Genomic DNA, 21,939 nt, shown 5'->3' with positions numbered 1-21,939 from the left:
ACCCAAAATGCTGGAGTCTGGGGAGGACATTCGCAAGTGCTATGCTTTGGGGGGGGGGGAGGAATTTGGTACTTAGCCCAAAGAAGAGACATAATTTTGTTCAGGCAACAGTGACCTCGGAGGTCAGCCCAACTATACCAGGCACGCAATCTCACATAACTCCAGAGGCATTTCAAATGGGTTTTTATGTTTTATTTAGGAAAAAAACAAAACAATTGCATGCACGCGCACACATGCGCGCACACACAAGCATTCGTATATACACACAAGAGGTAAGTAACAAAGGTGAACTGGTGAATAATGTAAAGCTATACTAATGGTAATACATTTCCTAGAATGTCCTTGATTCCAATTGCTGAGAGTCCTGCAAGGGAACGGAAAGTGGGTTTGCTGAGTATATTGAGGCGCTTAGCCATGTAAACCAACAGAGTTTCTCTCTGCAACGGGACTGACACCAAAGAACAGTAAATATCGGGGCAGACATTTATACTGAAATTGTTGCTTTCGGACAGAGACTGAGGGTTCAAAATGGTTTAAATCGCTTTAGTATGTTTCCTGGGTGGGGAAAAAATTGTCTGAATCCAAATTGAATGCAACGGATGCTTGATGCAAATACCTCAGACAAAAGGGATTAGCACACCGGCTCTCAGGTCTTTCTTGGCTCTGAATTCCAGTCCTGTTCATAAGCCAATGTACAGCGTGATCTGAAAGAAACACTTCCTGATTCAGCTCAACAATAACATAGCAGAGTATGGAAACAAATATCCAGATATAGGTTTTGGCAATGCACTGACTACTGTCCACACTTAAAAGTAACTCACAGACACAGTTGATTTCACCCAAGTCCTTGGAGGTTCTCTATCCTGAGTTGGAAAATAATACAAATATTTGCAAGCTCTCTGACTTCCATCAACTTCACAATCTCTTGTACACACAACTCCAATCCAGTCTACACCAATCTGCAGATGAGCTGTATAGTGTATTGGTTGTGAGTCATCTGGTGCAAAAGAGCATGAAGTGACCTCTGCAGTTAGATTGCATCATGCTTTGGGCTCTGACTCAGTACTCTATGGCAGTCTCACAGGACATGATGCCACTTGTCAATCAAAATATTTTTAATCATGTTTAATGGAATATTTTTTTCAACAGTCCTTTGACTATCTGCTTTGACTGATTCCCTTAAGGCAGTTCCACTACAATCTCTTCTTTCCTCCTGTCAGTAGGGATACGATTGTTCCATGGATTTGGGGACATCTGCAATAATGTCATGCTTGGGTCACTCTCAGCAACTTTATTAATTTAATATCAAATAGGGAGGGTTCAACAAGCGCTAAATCTTGGGGTAACACCCTCCTCTCTTAATTCTTTCATTTTTGTCATTGATTGTCCTTCTTTACAGAAGAACTTGTGAGTCATGAGAGAGTCCTCACAAGAAAGAAGTCACATAAATGCCAGCATTGTGGAAAAAATGTTGCTTGCAAGTCAGTCTTAGTCATACATCGGAGAGTCCACACTGGAGAGAAACCATACAAATGCCAGCATTGTGGGAATTGGTTCTCTCAGAAGTCAAACCTAGTGACACATCAGAGAGTCCACACAGGAGAGAAGCCATACAAATGCCAGCATTGTAAGAAAGGTTTTTCTTTGAAGTCAGACCTAGTGACACATCAGAGAGTCCACACAGGAGAGAAGCCATACAAATGCCAGCATTGTAGGAAAGGTTTTTCTTTGAAGTCACGCCTAGTGATACATCAGAGAGTCCACACAGGAGAGAAGCCATACAAATGCCAGCATTGTGGGAAATGTTTTTCTGACAAGTCAGCCCAAGTGAAACATCAGAGAGTCCACACAGGAGAGAAGCCATACAAATGCCAGCATTGTAGGAAAGGTTTTTCTTTGAAGTCAGACCTAGTGAGACATCAGAGAGTCCACACAGGAGAGAAGCCATACAAATGCCAGCATTGTGGGAAATGTTTTTGTCGGCAGTCAAGCCTAGTGATACATCAGAGAGTCCACACAGGAGAGAAGCCTCACAAATGCCAGCATTGTGGGAAATGTTTTTCTGACAAGTCAACCCACCTGAGACATCAGAGAGTCCACACTGGAGAGAAGCCTTACAAATGCCAGCATTGTGGGAAATGTTTTTCTGGGAAGTCAAACCTAGTGAGACATCAGAGAGTCCACACAGGAGAGAGGCCTCACAAATGCCAGCATTGTGGGAAATGTTTTTCTGACAAGTCAGCCCACCTGAGACACCAGAGAGGCAACACAGGAGAGAAGCCACACAAATCCATGAAGTGAATGAACATTATTTTTGTAAAGATGGAATACAAAGATATTTTTTCAATCCAGCGGTGTTTAAAAGCCCTTATGAATTTATTTGTAGAGTTTTTCTGTCCATATGTCTGTTTATGTTTTAAAGTTATGTTTTGTTAAGTTTAGGTTTTAATTGCTACTAGTATAGATAATTGTTTTGAGTTACAAATTTGGCTGGGGATTATGGGTCATGGTTTAGATTAGTTAGACGGGGGGCTGGGATTTATTGCAGCTAGCTAGAATAGCAATGATAGCATTCAGAATTTGTGGAATGTTGGCTGAAGAAAGTTGGGGACCGGTAGTAACAGAAAGGGAGCTAGTTTCTTCAAATATCTGGGGCAGGGAGAGATTGTGCGTGTGAGAAGGATGGCAAAGTGGGGCTGGTTAATAGTGGGGGATAGATGGTGAGAATTGTGGGTGGGGTTTGGAAGAGGGTGGAATTTAATGTTTGGGGTTTTAATATATTCTGGTAGTTCTGGCTTAAACACTGAATTTTTGATATGTGTTTTCAATAAAGTTCTTTGCTGTTTCAACACACTGGTCTCTTTGATGCACAGAAGTTGTGAATTTGCACAAAACTTTGCCTTCTACAGCTCACTATGATGCTTTTAATTACTATTTCACAGATAATATCTCTCAGATAAGAGCCAAATTGGATGTCAGCATTATTGCAGTGGTTGTAAGTAAGGTGTCCATAAGTAAGATCATACTGGATCAATTTGAATCTGAGTACTGAGGATGTGGACAAGCCCCTTGGAAGTGAGAAGAGGAGAACTTGCCCTCTCGACTGTTGCCCTTCATATATCACCTGAGATATATCATAGATGCATCTCTTAGTTAGGGCTATTTTCCATCTTGATTAAAAGAAGCTGTGGTACGGCCGTTTATGGAGAAGCCTTCCCTAGATCCCTTGGACATGAACAATTACAGACCAGTCTCCCATCTCCCATTTCTAAACAATATGATTGAGAGGGCAGTTGATCTTCATCTACAAGAGGTCTTGGATGAAGCAGATTATCTGGACCCATTTCAAACAGGCTTCAGGATGGGATACGGAGTCAAAACTGTTATGGTTGCCTTAGTAAAAGATATTTTCTTCAACGGGGGGATGTAACATACCAAACTTTAAGCTGTATTATTATGCAGCTTGTCTCAAACGGTTAGAAGAATGGTTCAAATTAGAAAACAAGAATTTATTGAATATAGAAAAAGCTAACCTGAATCTTGGTATACATGCATATATGTGGTATAGAAAACCAAAAGATAATAATACTTTTAACCATTATGTTATAAGAAGATCATTGCTTAAAGTATGGTATAAAATGAGACATCAATTTTGGGTGTCATTGCAAGAAGCCTATTACAATAGAACAAAGGACAAAAATACTCCATGGCTAAGATATGGAGATTTAATCAACAAAACACCAGAAGGAAAATACAATATGAAATCTATGGAAGAACTTAATGAAAAAGGAAACATGAAGGATTGGTTTTTATACAACCAATTAAACAATCATTTTAAGGCAGACAATAAAGCTCCTGGGTTGACGATGGATAACAACGAAATAGATAAAATTATTATGGACAAAAAAGGTAAACACATATCCAAATATTATAAACCATTAAAAGAAAGAGATCTAGAAGATGAAATTATTAAACACAGCATGGTAAGATGGGCAGGTGATATAAATAAAACTATACCTATAGAGCAGGGGTCAGAAACCTCCGGCCCGCGGGCCGGATGCGGCCCGCGGAGGCCTGCCGCCTGGCCCCTGGCTGCTGTTGCTGCCGCCGCCGCGGCCGCCCGTCACGGCTTTTTGCCGTGCTGGGTGCCACCATTTTGGGCGGCAAAATGGCGGCGAAGTCTCGCGCGACCTCCCCCGAGGTTGCGCGAGATTTCGCCGCCATTTTGGGCAAAAAAATGGTGGCGCCCATAGCCCCAGAGGCCGCTATGGACGCTGCCGTTTTTTTTGCCCAAAATGGTGGCGAAATCTCACGCAACCTCGGGGGAGGTCGCGTGAGACTTCGCCGCCATTTTGCCGCCCAAAATAGCGGCGCCCAGAGCGGCGAAAAGCCGCGATGGGCAGCGGCGGCGGCAGCGGCGGCAGGCCTCTAGGGGGCCCACTGCCGTCCCTGGGGCCCTCCAGCAGGGCTCTGAGGGCGGCAGGGGGCCTCTAGGAGGCCCGCTGCCATCCCTGGGGCCCTCTAGGAGGGCTCCGAGGGCGGCAGGGGGCCTCTGGGGGGCCCGCTGCCGTCCCTGGGGCCCTCCAGGAGGGCTCTGAGAGCGGCAGGGGGCCTCTGGGGGCCCCGCTGCCGTCCCTGGGGCCCTCCAGTAGGGATCTGAGGGTGGCAGGGGGCCTCTGGGGGCCCGCTGCCGTCCCTGGGGCCCTCCAGGAGGGCTCTGAGGGCGGCAGGGGGCCTCTGGGGGCCCACTGCCATCCCTGGGGCCCTCCAGGAAGGCTCCGAGGGCGGCAGGGGCCTCTGGGGGACCTTTTGCAGTCCCTGGGGCCCTCCAGGAGGGCTCCGAGGGTGGCAGGGGGCCTCTGGGGGGCCCGCTGCCGTCCCTGGGGCTCTCCAGGAGGGCTCCGAGGGTGGCAGGGGGCCTCTGGGGGGCCCGCTGCCGTCCCTGGGGCCCTCCAGCAGGGCTCCGAGGGTGGCAGGGGGCCACTGGGGGGCCCGCTGCCATCCCTGGGGCCCTCCAGCAGGGCTCCGAGGGCGGCAGGGGGCCTCTGGGGGCCCGCTGCCGTCCCTGGGGCCCTCCAGGAGGGCTCTGAGGGCAGCAGGGGGCCTCTGGGGGACCCTTTGCCGTTCCTGGGGCCCTCCAGGAGGGCTCCGAGGGTGGCAGGGGGCCTCTGGGGGCCCGCTGCCGCCCCTGGGGCCCTCCAGGAGCGCTCCGAGGGCGGCAAGGGGCCTCCTGGGGGCCCTTTGCCGTCCCTGGGGCCCTCCAGGAGGGCTCCGAGAGCGGCAGGGGGCCTCTGGGGGCCCCGCTGCCGCCCCTGGGGCCCTCCAGGAGTGCTCCGAAGGCGCCAGTGGGCCTCCTGGGGGCCCTTTGCCGTCACTGGGGCCCTCCAGGAGGGCTCCGAGGGCGGCAGGGGGCCTCTGGGGGCCTGCTGCCATCCCTGGGGCCCTCCAGGAGGGCTCCGAGGGTGGCTGGGGCCTCTGGGGGGCCCTTTGCCATCTCTGGGGCCCTCCAGGAGGGCTCCGAGGGCGGCAGGAGGCCTCTGGGGGGCCCTTTGCCGTCCCTGGGGCCCTCCAGGAGGGCTCCGAGGGCGGCAGGGGGCTTCTGGGGGCCTGCTGCCATCCCTGGGTCCTCCAGGAGGGCTCCGGGGGTGGCAGGGGGCCTCTGGGGGGCCTGCTGCCATCCCTGGGGCCCTCCAGGAGGGCTCCGAGGGTGGCTGGGGCCTCTGGGGGGCCCTTTGCCATCTCTGGGGCCCTCCAGGAGGGCTCCGAGGGCGGCAGGAGGCCTCTGGGGGGCCCTTTGCCGTCCCTGGGGCCCTCCAGGAGGGCTCCGAGGGCGGCAGGGGGCTTCTGGGGGGCCCTTTGCCATCCCTGGGGCCCTCCAGGAGGGCTCCGAGGGCGGCAGGGGGCTTCTGGGGGGCCTGCTGCCATCCCTGGGTCCTCCAGGAGGGCTCCGAGGGTGGCAGGGGGCCTCTGGGGGGCCCTTTGCCATCCCTGGGGCCCTCCAGGAGGGCTCCGACGTCAGGGGCCAGCAAAGATGGGGAGGCCTGGCCCCCGGAGGGTGGAAGCTCCGCCCCCGGCATGCGGCCCCACCCCGGAGGGTGGAAGCTCCACTCCCCGCATGTCGCCCCGCCCCGGAGGGTTGAAGCTCCACCCCCGGCTTCGGCCCCCCAGTCGCCTGAGGGACACCAACCCATCCCCCGGCTCAAAATGGTTGCCTACCCCTGCTATAGAGGAATGGGGAAAATCATGGAAAGGAACAAATGAATTCATTCAGTGCCAAAACTATAAAGAAAATTACATCAAAATGTTATTGAAGTTGTAACCCAAAAACCCACCAGATATACAAAGCTGGCAATACTAAGTGCTGGAAATGTGGGGAACCCAAGGAAAGCTTCTTTCATATGAAGTGGACATGCATTAAAGCTAAAGGATTCTGGCAAAGGATTCATGAAACCATCCAAAACATTCTTGATATAGATACAGTGCATCCTCCCCATACGCGGCTTTCTCATATGCGGACTTGAGCGTACGCGCTCAAGCCGTGGGGCGTGCGTGGGGCGGAAGGGGCGGCGTGTCCCATTCAATTGAATGGGCGCGCGTGCCCGTTGCGCCCTTCACCCCACCGCGCTGCCGTGCATGAGCCCCATTGTTTCCAATGAGGCTTGAGCATAGGCGGAATTCGCCTTACGCAGAGGGATCCAGAACGGATCCCCCGCGTAAGGCGAGGTTCCACTGTATTCCCTTTGAACCAAATTTTTTTTTACTAAACATGACACACAACATAAAGTCAGTAAAATACAACAGAATTGTTTTATATATGGTCTCATGTGCAAGGATCTTATTTGCTCAAGTTTGGAAATCTACAGTTAATCCTTCTGTCAAACATTGGTTGATTAAGATACATGAAGCTAGAAATGTGGATATAGTATCTGCCTTATTAAGAGGGAAACCAAAAGAAGATTTAGAAATGGAATGGAGTTGTCTTAAAACATTTGAAGAAAAGGGTGATAACATTCCGTTAAATTAATAGTTAATATTTGGTCGATATTTGGTCCTTTAAATACTATCATGGGAATATCTCAGTGTAATAAACATTTTTGAAAATAAAAAAGACACACATCCTTGTTGTGGGGAGCACCACACACCGAGTTGTATAGCCACATTCTGTGCTCTCCTGGCCTTGCTGCTGGTGAGCCATTGACAGTTCAAGGGTGACGGCACGCTCTAATGCTGCAATGGTCAAAGGAAGTGTTTAGACTTTGCTTTTTGTTTCTTGCTCCCTTCACCCTTAAATGTAGGGGCCATTCAGACTACATTTCACCCTGGTTCCCAAACTGATTTAAAAGTTGGAAGTTCACACTCACACCAATTTTAACACAACTCGATCAGGGGCTTGCACAAGAGATCCAGGACAATTCCCTCTTAGCGCGGTTTTTATGAAAGCGGACTATTGACCCTTTCTTTTTGGAAACAACCGGCTCTTCCCTGCTGCCGATTGAGGTAAAGGGTAGTACGGACTTGTTTCTGGGGAGATTCAATATGGGGCACCTGGATCTGCCCAGTTCTGTCCAGGGCAAATGAGGGAGTGGGAATGGGGCCTTTGTGAAGGTGGGGGGAGTGACCTTCCTGGTGCTGGCCCTCCAGGTGAGCCATGCATTGGGCAAGGAGTCCCTCTCCTCATCGCCTGCAGCTTCTGGTTCCGCTGGAGGCAGGGCTCTTCTCCAGCATCACCTGGAACAACGGACCAGAACAATGGACAACAACAGATGGATGTGTGCATGTGTGTTTGTGTATACACATATATGTATATATGTGGAGGCATCTCTACATACCCATAGATATCTGTCTGAACGTCTGCATGTGTACACAAATGTGTGTGTGTGTGTGTGTGTGTGTATACACATTTATATATACTCTTCTACTTGCATACAATTTAAACATAAGCAAATGCATGGAGAAATATGTGTGTAGATATGCATGCACATGGATGCACCTGCGCATGTATACACCCCCCACGTTCTGGTCAACATCAGCATGTATATATAATGATAAATGTACAGTATATATGTTTAGTTCCGGTCATAACAGCATAACTGTCCTGCGATGACTGTAATTGGAATTTTTATACTTTGTGATGTTTTTATGATATGTATTTTACACATGATTTCCTCCTGAGGACACTCTGAGTGGCTGCCATTGGCTGGAACCCCCCTCCCTCCACCATCCCTGGCCCTGATTGGCTGGAGTCTCAGTCCCTCCAACCATCCCTGGCCCTGATTGGCTGGAGTCCCAGTCCCTCCCACCATCCCTGGCCCTGATTGGCTGGTGTCCCAGTCCCTCCCACCATCCCTTGCCCTGATTGGTTGGAGTCCCAGTCCCTCCCACCATCCCTTGCCTTGATTGGTTGGAGTCCCAGTCCCTCCCACCATCCCTGGCCCTGATTGGCTGGAGTCCCAGTCCCTCCCACCATCCCTGGCCCTGATTGGTTGGAGTCCCAGTCCCTCCCACCATCCCTGGCCCTGATTGGCTGGAAAACTTATCCCTCCCACCATCCCTCGACTATTTTGTGTCCCAGCAGCCATTTTGTGTTGCTTGTGACTGTGGGGAATAATGTTCCAGAACCTTCAGTATCTCTTTCTTCTCCTGAGGCTCCAGAGTCAAAAAAGGAGGCCTAGACACTAACCTGTCCGGAGGTCTTCTTTCCTCCAATTTCTTCCACAAAGGAGGAATTGAGGGTCCTTTCTCTTCTCTCCCTTCCTTTGGAAGCACCTTGGTTCTTTCCACACCTGCAGAAAATACAAAGTGTTTTTATGTGCACACATTTACGCAATCTTTCATGGACCACCAAAAATACAATTCAACAGCGCCAAGGGCAAATCAAACCTGAACCTGACCTAAAATTCAAAATAAATCTGTTGGAAAGCAGGATATAAATTATTGATTATATTATTATTATTATTATTATTATTATTATTATTCTCGCCTCCAAACCCTCAGAGAGACAATCTTCCGAATGCTGCAAGAGACAGTTCACTGGGCCTTTCGGGGCGTAGAGACCAGCATCCTTAGCTGGCATGAGGGCAAAGATGGCGTCTACACAGCCCACTCCCTGACTCTTCCCGCATGCCGGTGTGATCCTGCACATTGCACCACATCGCAGGTGACGTCCCAGCATTCCTCTGGTGCTACATTCAGATGACGCAGTGCCAAAGGAGTGCAGAAAAGCCACACCATTGGTGGATATGGCATTTTCCCCTGGCGCAGAAAGGAGCTCCTTTTTGCACCACAGAAAGGCCACATCAGGGCCACGGTGTAACCTTATCATAGTGCAAAAAGGAGCTGCAAAAAGCAGTGTGTTTGCCATGGCCCTGATCTGGCGCTAAAAGGGGCGGCCTGTACATCTCCTTAATTTCCAGAAAATGGGGCTAGGATTGGAGTCCTAGGGTTGGCCCCAGCCTTCATCACTCCCAAAGATGTCAATAGGAATAAATCATGTGTCTGATTTTAATGGGTCTGTTTTTTTCTTGCAATAATCTACATAAAATCATAATGTATAGATAGACAGCAATAACAACAACAACAACCCAATAACAACAACCATATCAACTGCAATATTTAAATGTCTATATTTAATGTTTCCCATTGCCTTCCCCTAAGGCTGAGAGAGTGTGACCCAGAGAGTTTCTATGATGTAGTTGGGATTCAAACCCTGATCTCCAGAGTCGTAGTTCCACTATGCTCAAACCACTAGGCCACACTGGCTCCTACAAAATGGACATCGTTTCACTGGGCCATTGTATGTCATGGACTTGGCCCAGCTTTCTCATCCATGGAGGTCATTTTGCAAGCCCCCCTTCTCCTCCTCCATTTCCAGGCCCAGCTCCTTCTGCATACCCTCCATCTCTCCCAGTTTGGCAGGGACCCTCCCCTGGTTCATCCTCTGCCCTCCCACCTTTTCAGCTGCTCTTCAAAGGCCACAGTTTCCTCCTCCTGCTGCTATTTCTCCCCGTCTCTTGAGCTCACTGCCATTGTTGCAAACTGAGTCCAAAGGGCAAAAGGAGTCTGTCCTCCATGAAGACAGTGAAGGAGAAAGGAGAAGAGGGGCCCTTCAGAGGCTCAGGCAAAAGCAAACAGCTGCAGTCTCTCCTAGTTTGCCTCTCTTTCCTCAGAAAGAACCTTGAAGTCTTGATCATATTCTGAGGTTCCTTGGTCCCAGTCTCCCTTTGATTCTCTTGGATCCCTCTCCAAAATCTCATGGCCCCACAGAGACTCCCAAGAGAGGAGAGGAGGCCTGGCAGCCGGAGAAGAGGGGAGGAGGAGGGGGGCTTACTTACTTCCGGCCCCCAAAGGCTGCCTCCCTACAGAAGACCCTCCAGACCCCCATCCTTGGCTCCAAAATGGGGGCTCTTCCCTGTGCTCCGTCTGTGGGGCTATTGCAGTGATTCCAAAGTGACCCCTCATTTTGGTGAAATCGGTAACAAGCGAATGCACAGAAATCGCTCCCGATTCCACTCCGAATTGTTCTGGTGTGGAATACAGCTTTGCTTCTGCTCTGTTTCACCACCGCAAACCCCCCTGGTTGCAAATTTCCCATGATGCAGCGCTGCAACCCCCACCCCATTTCCTTCTGGTGGCCCTTTTGCTTTCAGGGCAACCGAGGGGGGGAATAGGCAGCCAATGGGAGCGGAGGAAGGTCCAGTTAAAGGGAAGGAGGACACGCCCCCTCAGGAATGGGAGCCAATGGGAAAATCACATTAGTCCCTATAGAACGATTTTATCAATAAAGAACATTCCTAATACAACGCCGCCCTCTTGTGGATACTCAGGGCACTGCAGGCTCTTTGGCTTCTTACCAACTTCTATCCTGGAGCGCCATCTGGTGGCCACTCTTGATAATTCACTAATAGCAGTTAACCAAATTAAACAGTATATAACACAAAAACATGAAACAAGCTAGAAAAGGAAACTGTTACATGGATTTGCAATTGGTTGACTGGCCAAACCGAAAGGGTGCTCAACAATGACTCCTTTTCATCCTGGAGAGAAGTGACCAGTGGGGTGTCCAGTGGGGTTCTGTCCTGGGCCGAGCGCTATTCACCATCTTTATCATTGATTTGGTTGACAGAATTTGGGACATACTTATTAAATTTGCAGATGACACTAAATTAGGAGGAGTAGCTAATACGCTAGAGAACAGGATCAAAATTCAATATGACCTGAATAGACTAGAAAGCTGGGCCATAGCGAACAAAATGAAATTCCTTATGGAGATATGTAAGGTACTGCATTAAGGGCAGAAAAATGAAAGGCAGAGATATAGGATGTGGACACCTGGATGAATGAAAGTACGTGTGAAAGTGATCTGGGAGTCCAAGGTAGACCACAAGTTGAACATGTGTTAAGAGTGCGCTGCGGCAGCTAACAAGGCCAATGCGATTTTAGGCTGCATCAATAGAAGTATAGTGTCTAGATCAAGGGAAGTAATAGTGCCACTCTATTCTGCTTTGGTCACCGGGAATATTATGGGCACCACAATTCAAAAAGAACATTGAGAAACTGGAGCATGTCCAAAGGAGGGCAAATAAAATGGTGAGGAGTTTGGAAACCAAATATCACAATGGGACAGTCTCATTGCTTCAGGCAAGGAGCATCAGCTGCCCTTGGTTCACCTCTGACATCTTCCTCCTACGCATCTTTAACTTGGGCACCATCCACTGCATAAGGTCCTTTAATTCCTTTATGTCTTCTTCCATTCGATAAACGTCTTCCTGAGGTTCTTCTGTGCTGGGGCAGCTATGAAGGGACTCCCCCACTGCCAGGTCCCAGGCTGTCACTCTGCCCCCAACGGCCTTCCTTTCCCCAGTCTGGGGCTAGAAACCTAAATCCTCCAGTGGTGGCCTGGATGGTGTGAGCTTCAGGAGGTTTCCCAGTCTTGGGCTTGGCCCTAGTTCCTCTGAAAAAGCCACCTGTTCCTCCACCAACGGGATCTCCAGAACCACTGGGTTCCCCAAGAACTCTTCTTGTTCCTGGGTCTCCATTGGAGTTAAAACTGTGAGACTTTGCAAACAGTGAGATCTGGAGTCAGTCCTGTGCTCAAAAAATAAAACACATTTGAAACAAAAGAAGCTTTATTGATAAATCCAGGCAGAAACATCCATTAACACCTTTTTGCAAAGTCTGAAGTCCAAAGGACCTTGCTCAACCCCTCCCTAAGCCAGCCCCCAATTCCCAACTAAAGCAACACAAGCGGAGGTTGCATAGATACCAAGGTTGTCTATACTTCCCTTCCCTTCTCCCAGACAGCCTCACCTTGAAGAGCGGTCTTCCCAAACCTGCTTCACTCCTCCTTGATAACCAGTCTACAGCTGCAACCCCATCCCCTTCTCCAAACGCCCTCCTTCATCTAAAAGTCACTCCATCTGTCCTTCTATCATTTTCCATTACGTACTTTCTATAACCCATCACTCCACACTGCCTACAATGAATTACAACTATAACTCCTACTTTAATAACCAAACCCTAATATGTTTACCCTTTATGACAGAACCCTTATACACTAGTTCTGACACGCAATGGACCTTTCTCAATCCTTCAGGCATGGAGCACCAGTCTGAAGTGACAATTCTCCCATCTCAATCCTTCAGGTAACTAACATCAGCCTGAAGTTGTAATGGGCCAGTCTTAATCCTGTAGGTAAAGAGCACCACCTTGAAGTCACAATAGGACCGTCTCAATTCTTTAGGCAAAGAACTTGCGGCTGAGATCACAATGGGCCAGTCTCAGTGTTTCAGTCAAGCAGCATCAGCCTCAGGTTCCAATGGTCACATCTCAAACCTTCAGGCAAGCAGCATTAGCCTAAATTCACAATGGTCCCATCTCATTGCGGCAGGCAAGGAGCACCAGCCTAAAGTGACAATATGTCATGAATCCCTTTATTCATGCATTTATTCATTTAGGGATTCAAGCCATAAAGGTTATTGGTTTAGGTTTAGAGTAGAATTAAGATAGATTGGATTTATTCTGGGTTAAAATAATATGTTTTAATATGTGCTTTAATAGAAGATACTAGAAAGAGGTAGAGAGATCATGCTAAAGAATGTTAACATTAGCTGGACAACGCTATTTACAATGTTGGAAAAACTGGAGGCTGGGGCACAATTCCAGAAATGGATCCAGGAAATATATAAGAAACAAAAGGTGAATTTAATAATAAATAACAGTAAATCTGAAGAATTTGAAATAAAACGGGGAATTCATCTTTGTATTAGAAATGTTAAACAATAGAGTTAGGTTGGAAGAACAAATTCAAGGCTTAAAAATTAAGAAAACTGAATTTAAAATGAGGTTATTCGCCAACGACGTGGTTTATATCCTGGAAAACCCCTGTAACAGTATTCAAGCTTTAATCAACCTAGTACAAGAATTTGAAAAAGCTTCTGGGCTTAAGGTGAACAAGGACAAAACCAATATGCTGACGAAAAATATGGACGATGCGGCTATTAAGAATTTGGAAGAACTTTCGGGATTCAGAATAGGAAAAAAAGTGAAATATCTGGGAATAACTATAACTAACAGGAACACAGACTTATTCCATAACAACTATGAGGAAACGTGGAGGAACATTAAACAAGACCTTGTTAAATGGGGGAATATTCAGCTATCTCTTTTGGGGAAGATAGCAGTCATTCAGATGAATGTGCTTCCTAAAATTTTGTTTATGTTTCAGACTATTCTGATTTTGCATTCCTTTAAACCTTTGGATATGTGGCAAAATGATATAATGAAATTTGTCTGGAACAAAAAGAAGGCCAGAATTGGAAAGAAAATAATGTGTGATGAGAAAGGTAGAGGGAGCCTGGGACGCCCAAATTTGAAAATCTGTTATTTTGCATCTACATTATTGTGGTTAATAGATTGGATTCTGTTAGAAAATGAGTATATACTGAATTTAGAAGGAGACGGACTAAGATTTGGGCTTCACGGCTATCTATTTTATAATAAAGATAAAATCCACAGAGAATGTAAAAATCATATTATAATTGGATCAATGCTGAAGGTGTGGGATAAATTAAAACCGAGACTGTGTAATCAAATTATTCACAGTTGTTCTCCACACGAAGCCTTTTTTGGGAGGGAAGGTATACCAAAGGAAAAAATGGCTAAGATACGCAGATTTAATTAATGTAACACAGAATCTGACAGAATTCAAAACAGTGGAAGAGTTACAAAGTTCGGGCATTGCATGTCATTGGTATTTGTACATGCAATTGAAAGAAAGATGGAAAATTGATAAGTTACAGCCAGGCATATGTAACAAGAGAACTGAATGGGAAGAGATAATGGGGAAAGGAAAGAAGAATGATAAAATGATTTTGAGCTGGGATACGGAGGAAGAGGTAATTAGACGTAGCATGATCCTATGGGCACAGAATGTGGGTCACAAATTAGCATATAAAAAGGGGAGAACATTTGGACCAAAGATCTTAAGTATACCAGTAATCAGAATTTAAAGGAGAACATATATAAAATGACATATAGATGGCATCTCTCTCCACAAAGAATCTCCTTGATGTTTAAAGGCAGGCAGCAAACCAGAGTGTTGGAAGTGTCTGAAAGTAATAGGGTCTTACTACCATGTGTGGTGGACATGCACTGCGGCAAAACAATATTGGCTAAAGGTGCATAATATTATAACTAGAGAACTAAATGTTCAAATCTCTTTTCTTCCTGAAACATACTTGCTAGGTATGGTTGATTCAGAATTGCAGAAACAACATGGTAAATTAATCTTCTATCTTCCTACATGTGCCAGAATTTCATATGCTACATTTTGGAAATCTGACCAGACCCCATCCATGGAAAAGTGGTTAATGAAAGTATTCGAAATGGCAGAAATGGATAAGATGACCTGTTGGATGAGGGGAAAAAATGAAGAATCTATCAAAAAAGAATGGGAACCTTTTTACAAATGTGTAGAAAGAAAATGGGAAAATATTGTGGTTTTGAGATAATTACGTAATATGACATTCAGTAAGCAGTGAGAAATAGTAATTTGATAGTTTCAGAAATCAGATTTCAATGGGAATTTAGGTTTCCAATTTATAAATGAATACAGAGCAATGAAATTGAGGGTATGCTCTTTATAACTAAGTTGAAGTTCGCCTACACAATTCTCCTTATATGAAGTAATTTTATAGGGTAAAAGGAGGAGGGAGAGAGGAGGAGGAAGGAAAAAAACCAAGGGGAAAAAAACAGGCTAAAATGATAGAAAATCCACTCCGAAAAAATTGATCAAACAATTTGTGTACTCTGTGAAGAAAACAATTGAGTATTAAATTGAGTGTATGCTGTTCACATTTACTAGTAATATGTTCATATAGATTTACTCACTTAAGGTAAATTACAGGGTAAAAGACTGTTCAAAAACAATACAATAAGAAATTCATTGTTGAAATGGGATTGAACTAATTGTGCACTTTGTGAAGGAAACATCTGAATAACATGTAAGATAAAGACAATGTAAAATTGATAGACTGTATAGGGATTCAGACAGCTGGAAGGTACAGTATATGTTAAGTGTTTTTTTATTAGTGTTAAATGTTTAATGATGAGGTTGAGTGGGGTATATATTGTCTAGGTAAATGTATATTTTATGTGTTATTATTGTATAATGTATTTGGTTCTATGTTTTTGTTATCTCATGTTTGTCAAAAACTTTGAAAACATTAATAAAAAAAAGAATGTGCTTCTTTGCTAGGACTGGAATGTGTGGGAATCACCCTTCGAACAGAGGCTTGAGTTTAAAAGGCTGGTCTCTGGAAAAGGAGGGGGAACCTAGAGAGTTATTGGTATTTTTATATAATAATAATAATAATAATAATAATAATAATAATTTATTTTATTTATATACCGCTATTCCAGAGATCATAGTGGTGAACAGCAAGTAAGCTAATTTGCAAGTAAGCTAACTAGCCCCCAACAGTCTGGGTACTCATTTTAGCTCCCTCCTCAGAAGGATGCAAGCCTGAGTTGAGCTTGGGCCCTTTTGCTGGTCTTGAACTCGCAACCTTGTGGTTTTGAGTGAATGGCTGCAGTACAGGCATTTAACCACTGCACCACCAGGGATATTTTTATATTGCATTATGTTGCTATGGGTTTATGCTTATTATATTTTCATACGGTCTCATATTATGTGGAGATTGATAGGGTTTTATATTATAGATAACTATATATATTGTTAAGCCATAATGTTAATTAAACTGTTGTGTGGCTGAGTTCTGTGGTCCAAGGCCACAGGTGCAGTGGTTGAGAAAAGGCACATGAGAGCTTCATTGCTTTTAGGAAAGCTGCCAGAATCCTGGATGGGAGGACACTGCGCAGAAAAGGGCGGGAAAACGCTGTGCGGGAAAGGGCTAGCCACTTAATTAGCTTTATTGGTAAATGGAGTGGGGTGGATTCATATGGTTGTAAAAGGGATATATTTATACTTTCTTTCATTCCTGACAAAAATGTCACTTCTATTACATGTATCTTCTTCTTCTTCAATAAAAGCTGTTCCTTTTCAGAGTACTGCCTTTTGTGTTGCAAGACGGGCTGCAATTAGGACCCTGACAGATATCTATCTCCCCTTCCATTCACCTTGCTATCCCAAAAGGGCTGGAAAACATACCAAACCAACCAGAGAACCCTCCCCTGCTCTTGTGTCATGCCAGGTCAGTCAAAAATACAACGCAGATAGTCCATAGTCCTGGATGAAGAGGCTGACCTGGCTTGTTTCACAGAGACCTGGCTGGGTGAAGATAGCCACCTGGGTTCGGGCCTTACCATCCGGATTCTCTGTCAGTGAGCAGGTAAGGGGAGTGCCTTTCGTCCATAAAGACAATCTTGCCTTGAGCAGGATACCTATCCGTATGATGGACCACATTGAATGTATTTACCTCAGCTTAAAGACTAGAGAAAGTCTGGGGAATCTGTTGGTTTCCTGTCCTCCCCGTTCCTTAACAGACTCCTTAGCCAAGCTGACACAACTGGCCTCTGAGCTGCTGCAGGAGTCGCCTAGGCTTTTGGCATCTCCCCTCTGAATGAATGTCTTGGGGCAGTAATGGGCTGGATGAGGAAAAACAGACTGAAACTGAATCCAGGTAAAACAGAGGTGCTGATTGTTGGAGGTCCTAATCCAGGTATGGAGGTTTGCCAACCGGTCCTGGAAGCGGTCGCACTTCCCCTAAAGGACTATGTTTGCAATTTGGGGTGTTCCTGAATCTGTCACTCCAGATGTCAGCTCAGATAAGTACGACAGCAAGGAGTGACTGTTATCAGCTTTGGTTGATACGCCAACTGCGCCTCTTCCTGGAACCTGAGGACATGAAAACTATGATGCATGCGCTGATAACCTCATGCCTTGACTTCCGCAATGAGCTATCCTTGCACTTAGTACGGAAACTTCAACAAATCCAAAATATGGCAGCCAGAGTGGTCACTGGAATATCTAGAGGTGTCCATATCACACCTATAATGGCTGCTCATTAATTTCCTGGGACAGTACAAGGTCTTGGTTATAACCTTTAAAGCCCTCCATGGCTTGGGTCCATCTTACTTACGGGATACCCTTCTCCCATACAATCTGCCCCACACTTTGAGGTCCTCTAGTAAAAACTTACTGCAGCCATCAATAACAAGGCTCTCTGCAGTTACACAAAGGACCTTCTCCCAAGTTATGGAACAGCCTCCAGAAGAGATCCGATATATCACCAGTCTTTAAGGCTTTAAAAATCTCATCAAGACATATCTCTTTCCAGATTAGCATTCCAGCAATCTCTTATTAATTGAATTGTTCAGCAACTGCTCTAACTGCTTTTGCCCTATTTTTAATAATTGTTTTCATAATTGTTTAAGAATTTAATTGTATTTTATTGTGGATGGGAGGAACTGGGAGGGTTTGGGACCCAACAATGACAAGTTGTTATTGTGTTTTACCAGTGCTTTTACTGTTAGCTGCTTTGATCAGTTTTTAGAAGCCTTTAGAAGCCTTTGAGGCACCCTCGTCACGTGTGAGGGTTGCCTGGTAGGCAGAGTGCCCACACAGATGGCAACCCTCGCAAGTGACGAGGGCGCCGCAGCTGCAGCACACCCACCATACGCAGCGCATAATGGTGATGTTGCAGATGTGCCACCTCCAAACAGGGAGGCGCAACTGCAATGTACCCTCGCCATCGCTGGTGCTTCGGGGCGGCAGAAGTGCAGCACAAAAAGGAGCCACTTCCACGTGCTCCTTTTTTGCTCCGCAACAGCACTGTTCAATTTGTTTGTTGCGGCGCTTCTGCGGAGAAAAGAGTAGCACCGGGTACGTGCCTCTTTCTGGCGGCCTGTACCCTGCCTTAGTATGTTTCACAAATTTTGTTGCTTGTGAATATTTGTATTTTGTCAGGTCTCTTAATTGTATCTGTGTTATTGTTGTTGGTCCTATATGGTTTTTTTCCTTTTAGCACCAAAGTTAAAAAAAATGTAGTATCCTGGAATCTAGAAAGCATATCCAGGAGAAGGTGTTTTGGCCACACTGTAAACAATAACATCCAAAATGCACAAAACAGTGGTGCCTTTCTCCTGTTTGATTTTTAACACTTTTGATCATAGAATTGTAGAGTTGGAAGAGACCGCAGGGGCCATCCAGTCCAACGCCATTCTGCCATGCAGGAACTTTCAATCAAAGCATCCCTGACAGATGGCCATCCAACCTCTGTTTAAAGACCTCCAACGAGGAAGACTCCACCAAAATCTCTGAGGGGATTTGTTCCACTGTCGAACAGCCCTGACTGTCAGGAAGTCCCTCCTAATGTTAAATTGAAATCTCTTTTCTTTTGCATTCATCCATTGCTCCGGGTCCTAGTCTCTGGAGCAGCAGAAAACAAGCTTGCTCCCTCCTTAATATGGCATCCCTTCAAGTATTTAAACAGGGCTATCATATCACCTCTTAACTTTCTCTTCCCCAGGCTAAACATCCCCAGCTCCCTAAGGCGTTCCTCATAGGGTTTCATGGTTTCCAGACCCTTGACCATTTTAGTCGCCATCCTGATAAAAATCTGATAAAGAAGACCCTCTATTTTTTCATGATGATGAGGATGAGGACGATGATGGACCTCTCTATCTACAGATTTCTTTACCCATGGAGTGAACCATCCAAAGCTTGAAAACATAGAAACACAATGTAAATTCCAAGAGCAACTCTTGTTTTTGCCATTTTATATAATAGACATTGCTTTTGTTGTTGTTATTATTGCGTGTCTCCAAGTCGTTTTGAATTTATGGTGATCCTAAGGCAGACCTATCACAGGGTTTCCTTGCCAAATGTCTTCTGAATAGTTTTCCCATTGCCTTTCCCTGAGGCTGAGAGAGTGTGACTTGCCCAAAGTCCCCCAATGGGCTTCCAAGGCAGAGCTGGGATTCCAAATCTGAACTACAGAGTCATAGTTCAGCTATGCTCAAACCAGTATGCCACACTGGCTCCTATATTATGGACACCATTTCACTGGGCCATTTCATTTCATGGACTTGGCCCAGCTTTCTCATCCACGGAGGTCATTTTGCAAGCCCCCTTCTCCTCCTCCATTTCCAGCCCAGCTCCTTCTGCATGTCCTCCGACTCTCCCAGTTTGGCAGGGACCCTCCCCCTGATTCATCCGCTGCCCTCCAATCTTCTCAGCTGCTTTTAAAATGTCCTGGTTTCTTCTTCCTCCTCCTCCTCTTCCAATTTATCCCCTTCTCTTGAGCTCACTGCCATTGCTGCAAACTGAGTCCAAAGGGCAAAAGGAGTCTGCCCTCCATGAAGACAGCGAAGGAGAAAGGAGAAGAGGGGCCCTTCCCAGAGGCTCAGGCAAAAGCAAACAGCTGCAGCCTCTCCTAGTTTGCCTCTCCTTCCTCAGAAAGAACCTTGTAATCTTGATCATATTCTGAGGTTCCATGGTTTCTCTGGGATTACCCCTCCCCAAAAAATCTCATGGCCCCACAGAGACTCCCAAGAAAGGAGAGGACTAGACACACAAAGAGACACACTTCCTTCCATTTGGCCCAAGGAGCCAGGCCTCCTTCTCTCTCTGGAGCCTCAGGAGAGAAAGAGAAGCCTCTGTTCAACTGAGGCTCAGAGAAGGTTCTGGAACAATATTCCCCACAGTCACAAGCAGAACAAAATGGCCCCCAGAACACAAAATGGCTGCCTCTGCCTGAGTGCTTAGCAGTTGGCAGTTTGAGGCCTTCAGAGGAGAGAGAGAAAGACTGAGGGGAAGAGTGGAAGGGGGTCCTGGAGGGAGGGGGCCTTGGGAGATATTGTCAGAACCTGTTATTGAGATCAGTTATAATGCTGTATATGTTCAGTTCATGTATAATCACTTCATGTATGTTTTGAGATATCTGATCTATATTGTTCTGTTAGCTAAGATGTTGGGGTGGGGGGTGGAGAGTATATGGGTAGAATATTAAAGTTGGTGTTAGTTTCTAAGTGGGGCTCCATTAACTGCTTTGCAGTGTTGTTTTAGACAACTAGCTGGCAATGTTGCAAATGTCTTGAGTGAGGCTAGGTTGTGATGGGGACCTGGCTAAGTGTGTGTGGGGTGGGGAACTAGCAGGGGGAGAAAGGAGGGGGCATTTTTGTATGTACAACGCTGTGTAAATTTACAGCGCTTTATAAATAAAGGTTAATCATAATAATAATTTTAAAAGTGTACATTTTTCTCTGAAGCCTCAGACTCTGAAAAAAAGTGTTACAGATCACTACTGCAATGCTCTTACAATAGACTTTCTACTTTTGGTATACGTTTGGATGTGGACCATTGATCAGAGGATTCCAACCCTCACAGATATAGAGCCTTCCTGAGATATTCGGTGTTCGCTTCCTAACAAAGGGGTTTTTGGCCTCATAAAGGATTTGGGTCAAAAGAGGAGGGGTCTCTAATAGGAGAGCCACTAAGATGACGATTATCCCCCAAACTACGCCAAAAGTAGCTCCTTTGGGAGGTTTTAAAATCAAGTGAATGGACATGAACTGAAAAGATATAACCTTATAACTGATCTTAATAATAGGTTCTGACACTTAGTGAGACATCAGAGAGTAGTAGTAGCCTTTCCTCTTGCCAATGGGATTTACAGTGCATTCCTTGGAGAGACAGGATGAAGAAGATGTAATTTAGCCTCCTTGTTTCTAGCCAGATGGAGGATCCAGAGTAGAGAGTGATTCCCCTGCAATCTTTGCCAGTTGAAGCAACAAATCCATTAAGCCCTGCAATTATAACATTAGCAATCAATCAGTTATTAATACTTAGAACAAAGGCCATTTGCATACAAAATGTTAAAATACAATACAGCTGTAGGAACAGCATAATAAAAGTACAACACAAGTAAATTACATAATACTCTTGCATGTAAAAGGTATAAAATTCAATTCGGTTAAAATATAGACAACAAAACTATAACTAAATGAGGGCGTCCTCAAAGCAATCAACAGCAATATCGGTAATATATCTAGCCCCAATCTTCACTGCTGTCAGGGAAAAAGGAGAAACCTTAAGAGTTAAAATCAGACAGGAAATTAAAAAAGAAAAACCCTTTCTGAAAGAATAGTAGAATCCAAAGGAGGCAGAATAGATCGCCCCAAAATTACTTCTCCTTCTTTGTCTTCACAGCTAGCGCTCATTGACTCCATTATGTTCTATGCATGTGTCTTCTCTGTTTTAAAAGGGCCTTAGAAGTTGACCTCAGAACAGCGGAAGTGTCAGGGAAGTCGTATTATCGCTATAAACTCACCTTGTTATTATTTCAAAGTTGATCAAAAACCCCTTCATTTTCACCAACTGAAGAGGAATTGGAGATGGTTCAAATGTTAGCACAATACTCTTATGTGCAGATATACTGGGAAGCCACTCCACAGCAAGCATATCAATGCTATAGGGGTGTG

General features: G+C 45.7%; 1 protein-coding gene across 1 annotated transcript; it reads left to right on the top strand.

The window, feature by feature from the left end:
* The first annotated feature begins 336 nt into the window (after positions 1–336).
* On the top strand, positions 337–2,511 carry LOC149287652 (uncharacterized). Its single transcript, XM_089492533.1, has 2 exons — positions 337–381; positions 1,483–2,511. The coding sequence occupies exons 1-2, from the start codon at positions 337–339 to the stop codon at positions 2,299–2,301; spliced, it is 864 nt and encodes a 287-aa protein (XP_089348659.1). The 3' UTR covers positions 2,302–2,511.
* The last annotated feature ends 19,428 nt before the right edge of the window (positions 2,512–21,939 follow it).

Source organism: Sceloporus occidentalis, unplaced genomic scaffold (genome assembly GCF_023333645.1).
Source record: "Sceloporus occidentalis isolate IW3139 unplaced genomic scaffold, rSceOcc1.0.p SCAF_57, whole genome shotgun sequence".
Classification (NCBI taxonomy): Eukaryota; Metazoa; Chordata; class Lepidosauria; order Squamata; family Phrynosomatidae; genus Sceloporus; species Sceloporus occidentalis.
This window is presented reverse-complemented; position numbering and strand designations above follow the sequence as displayed.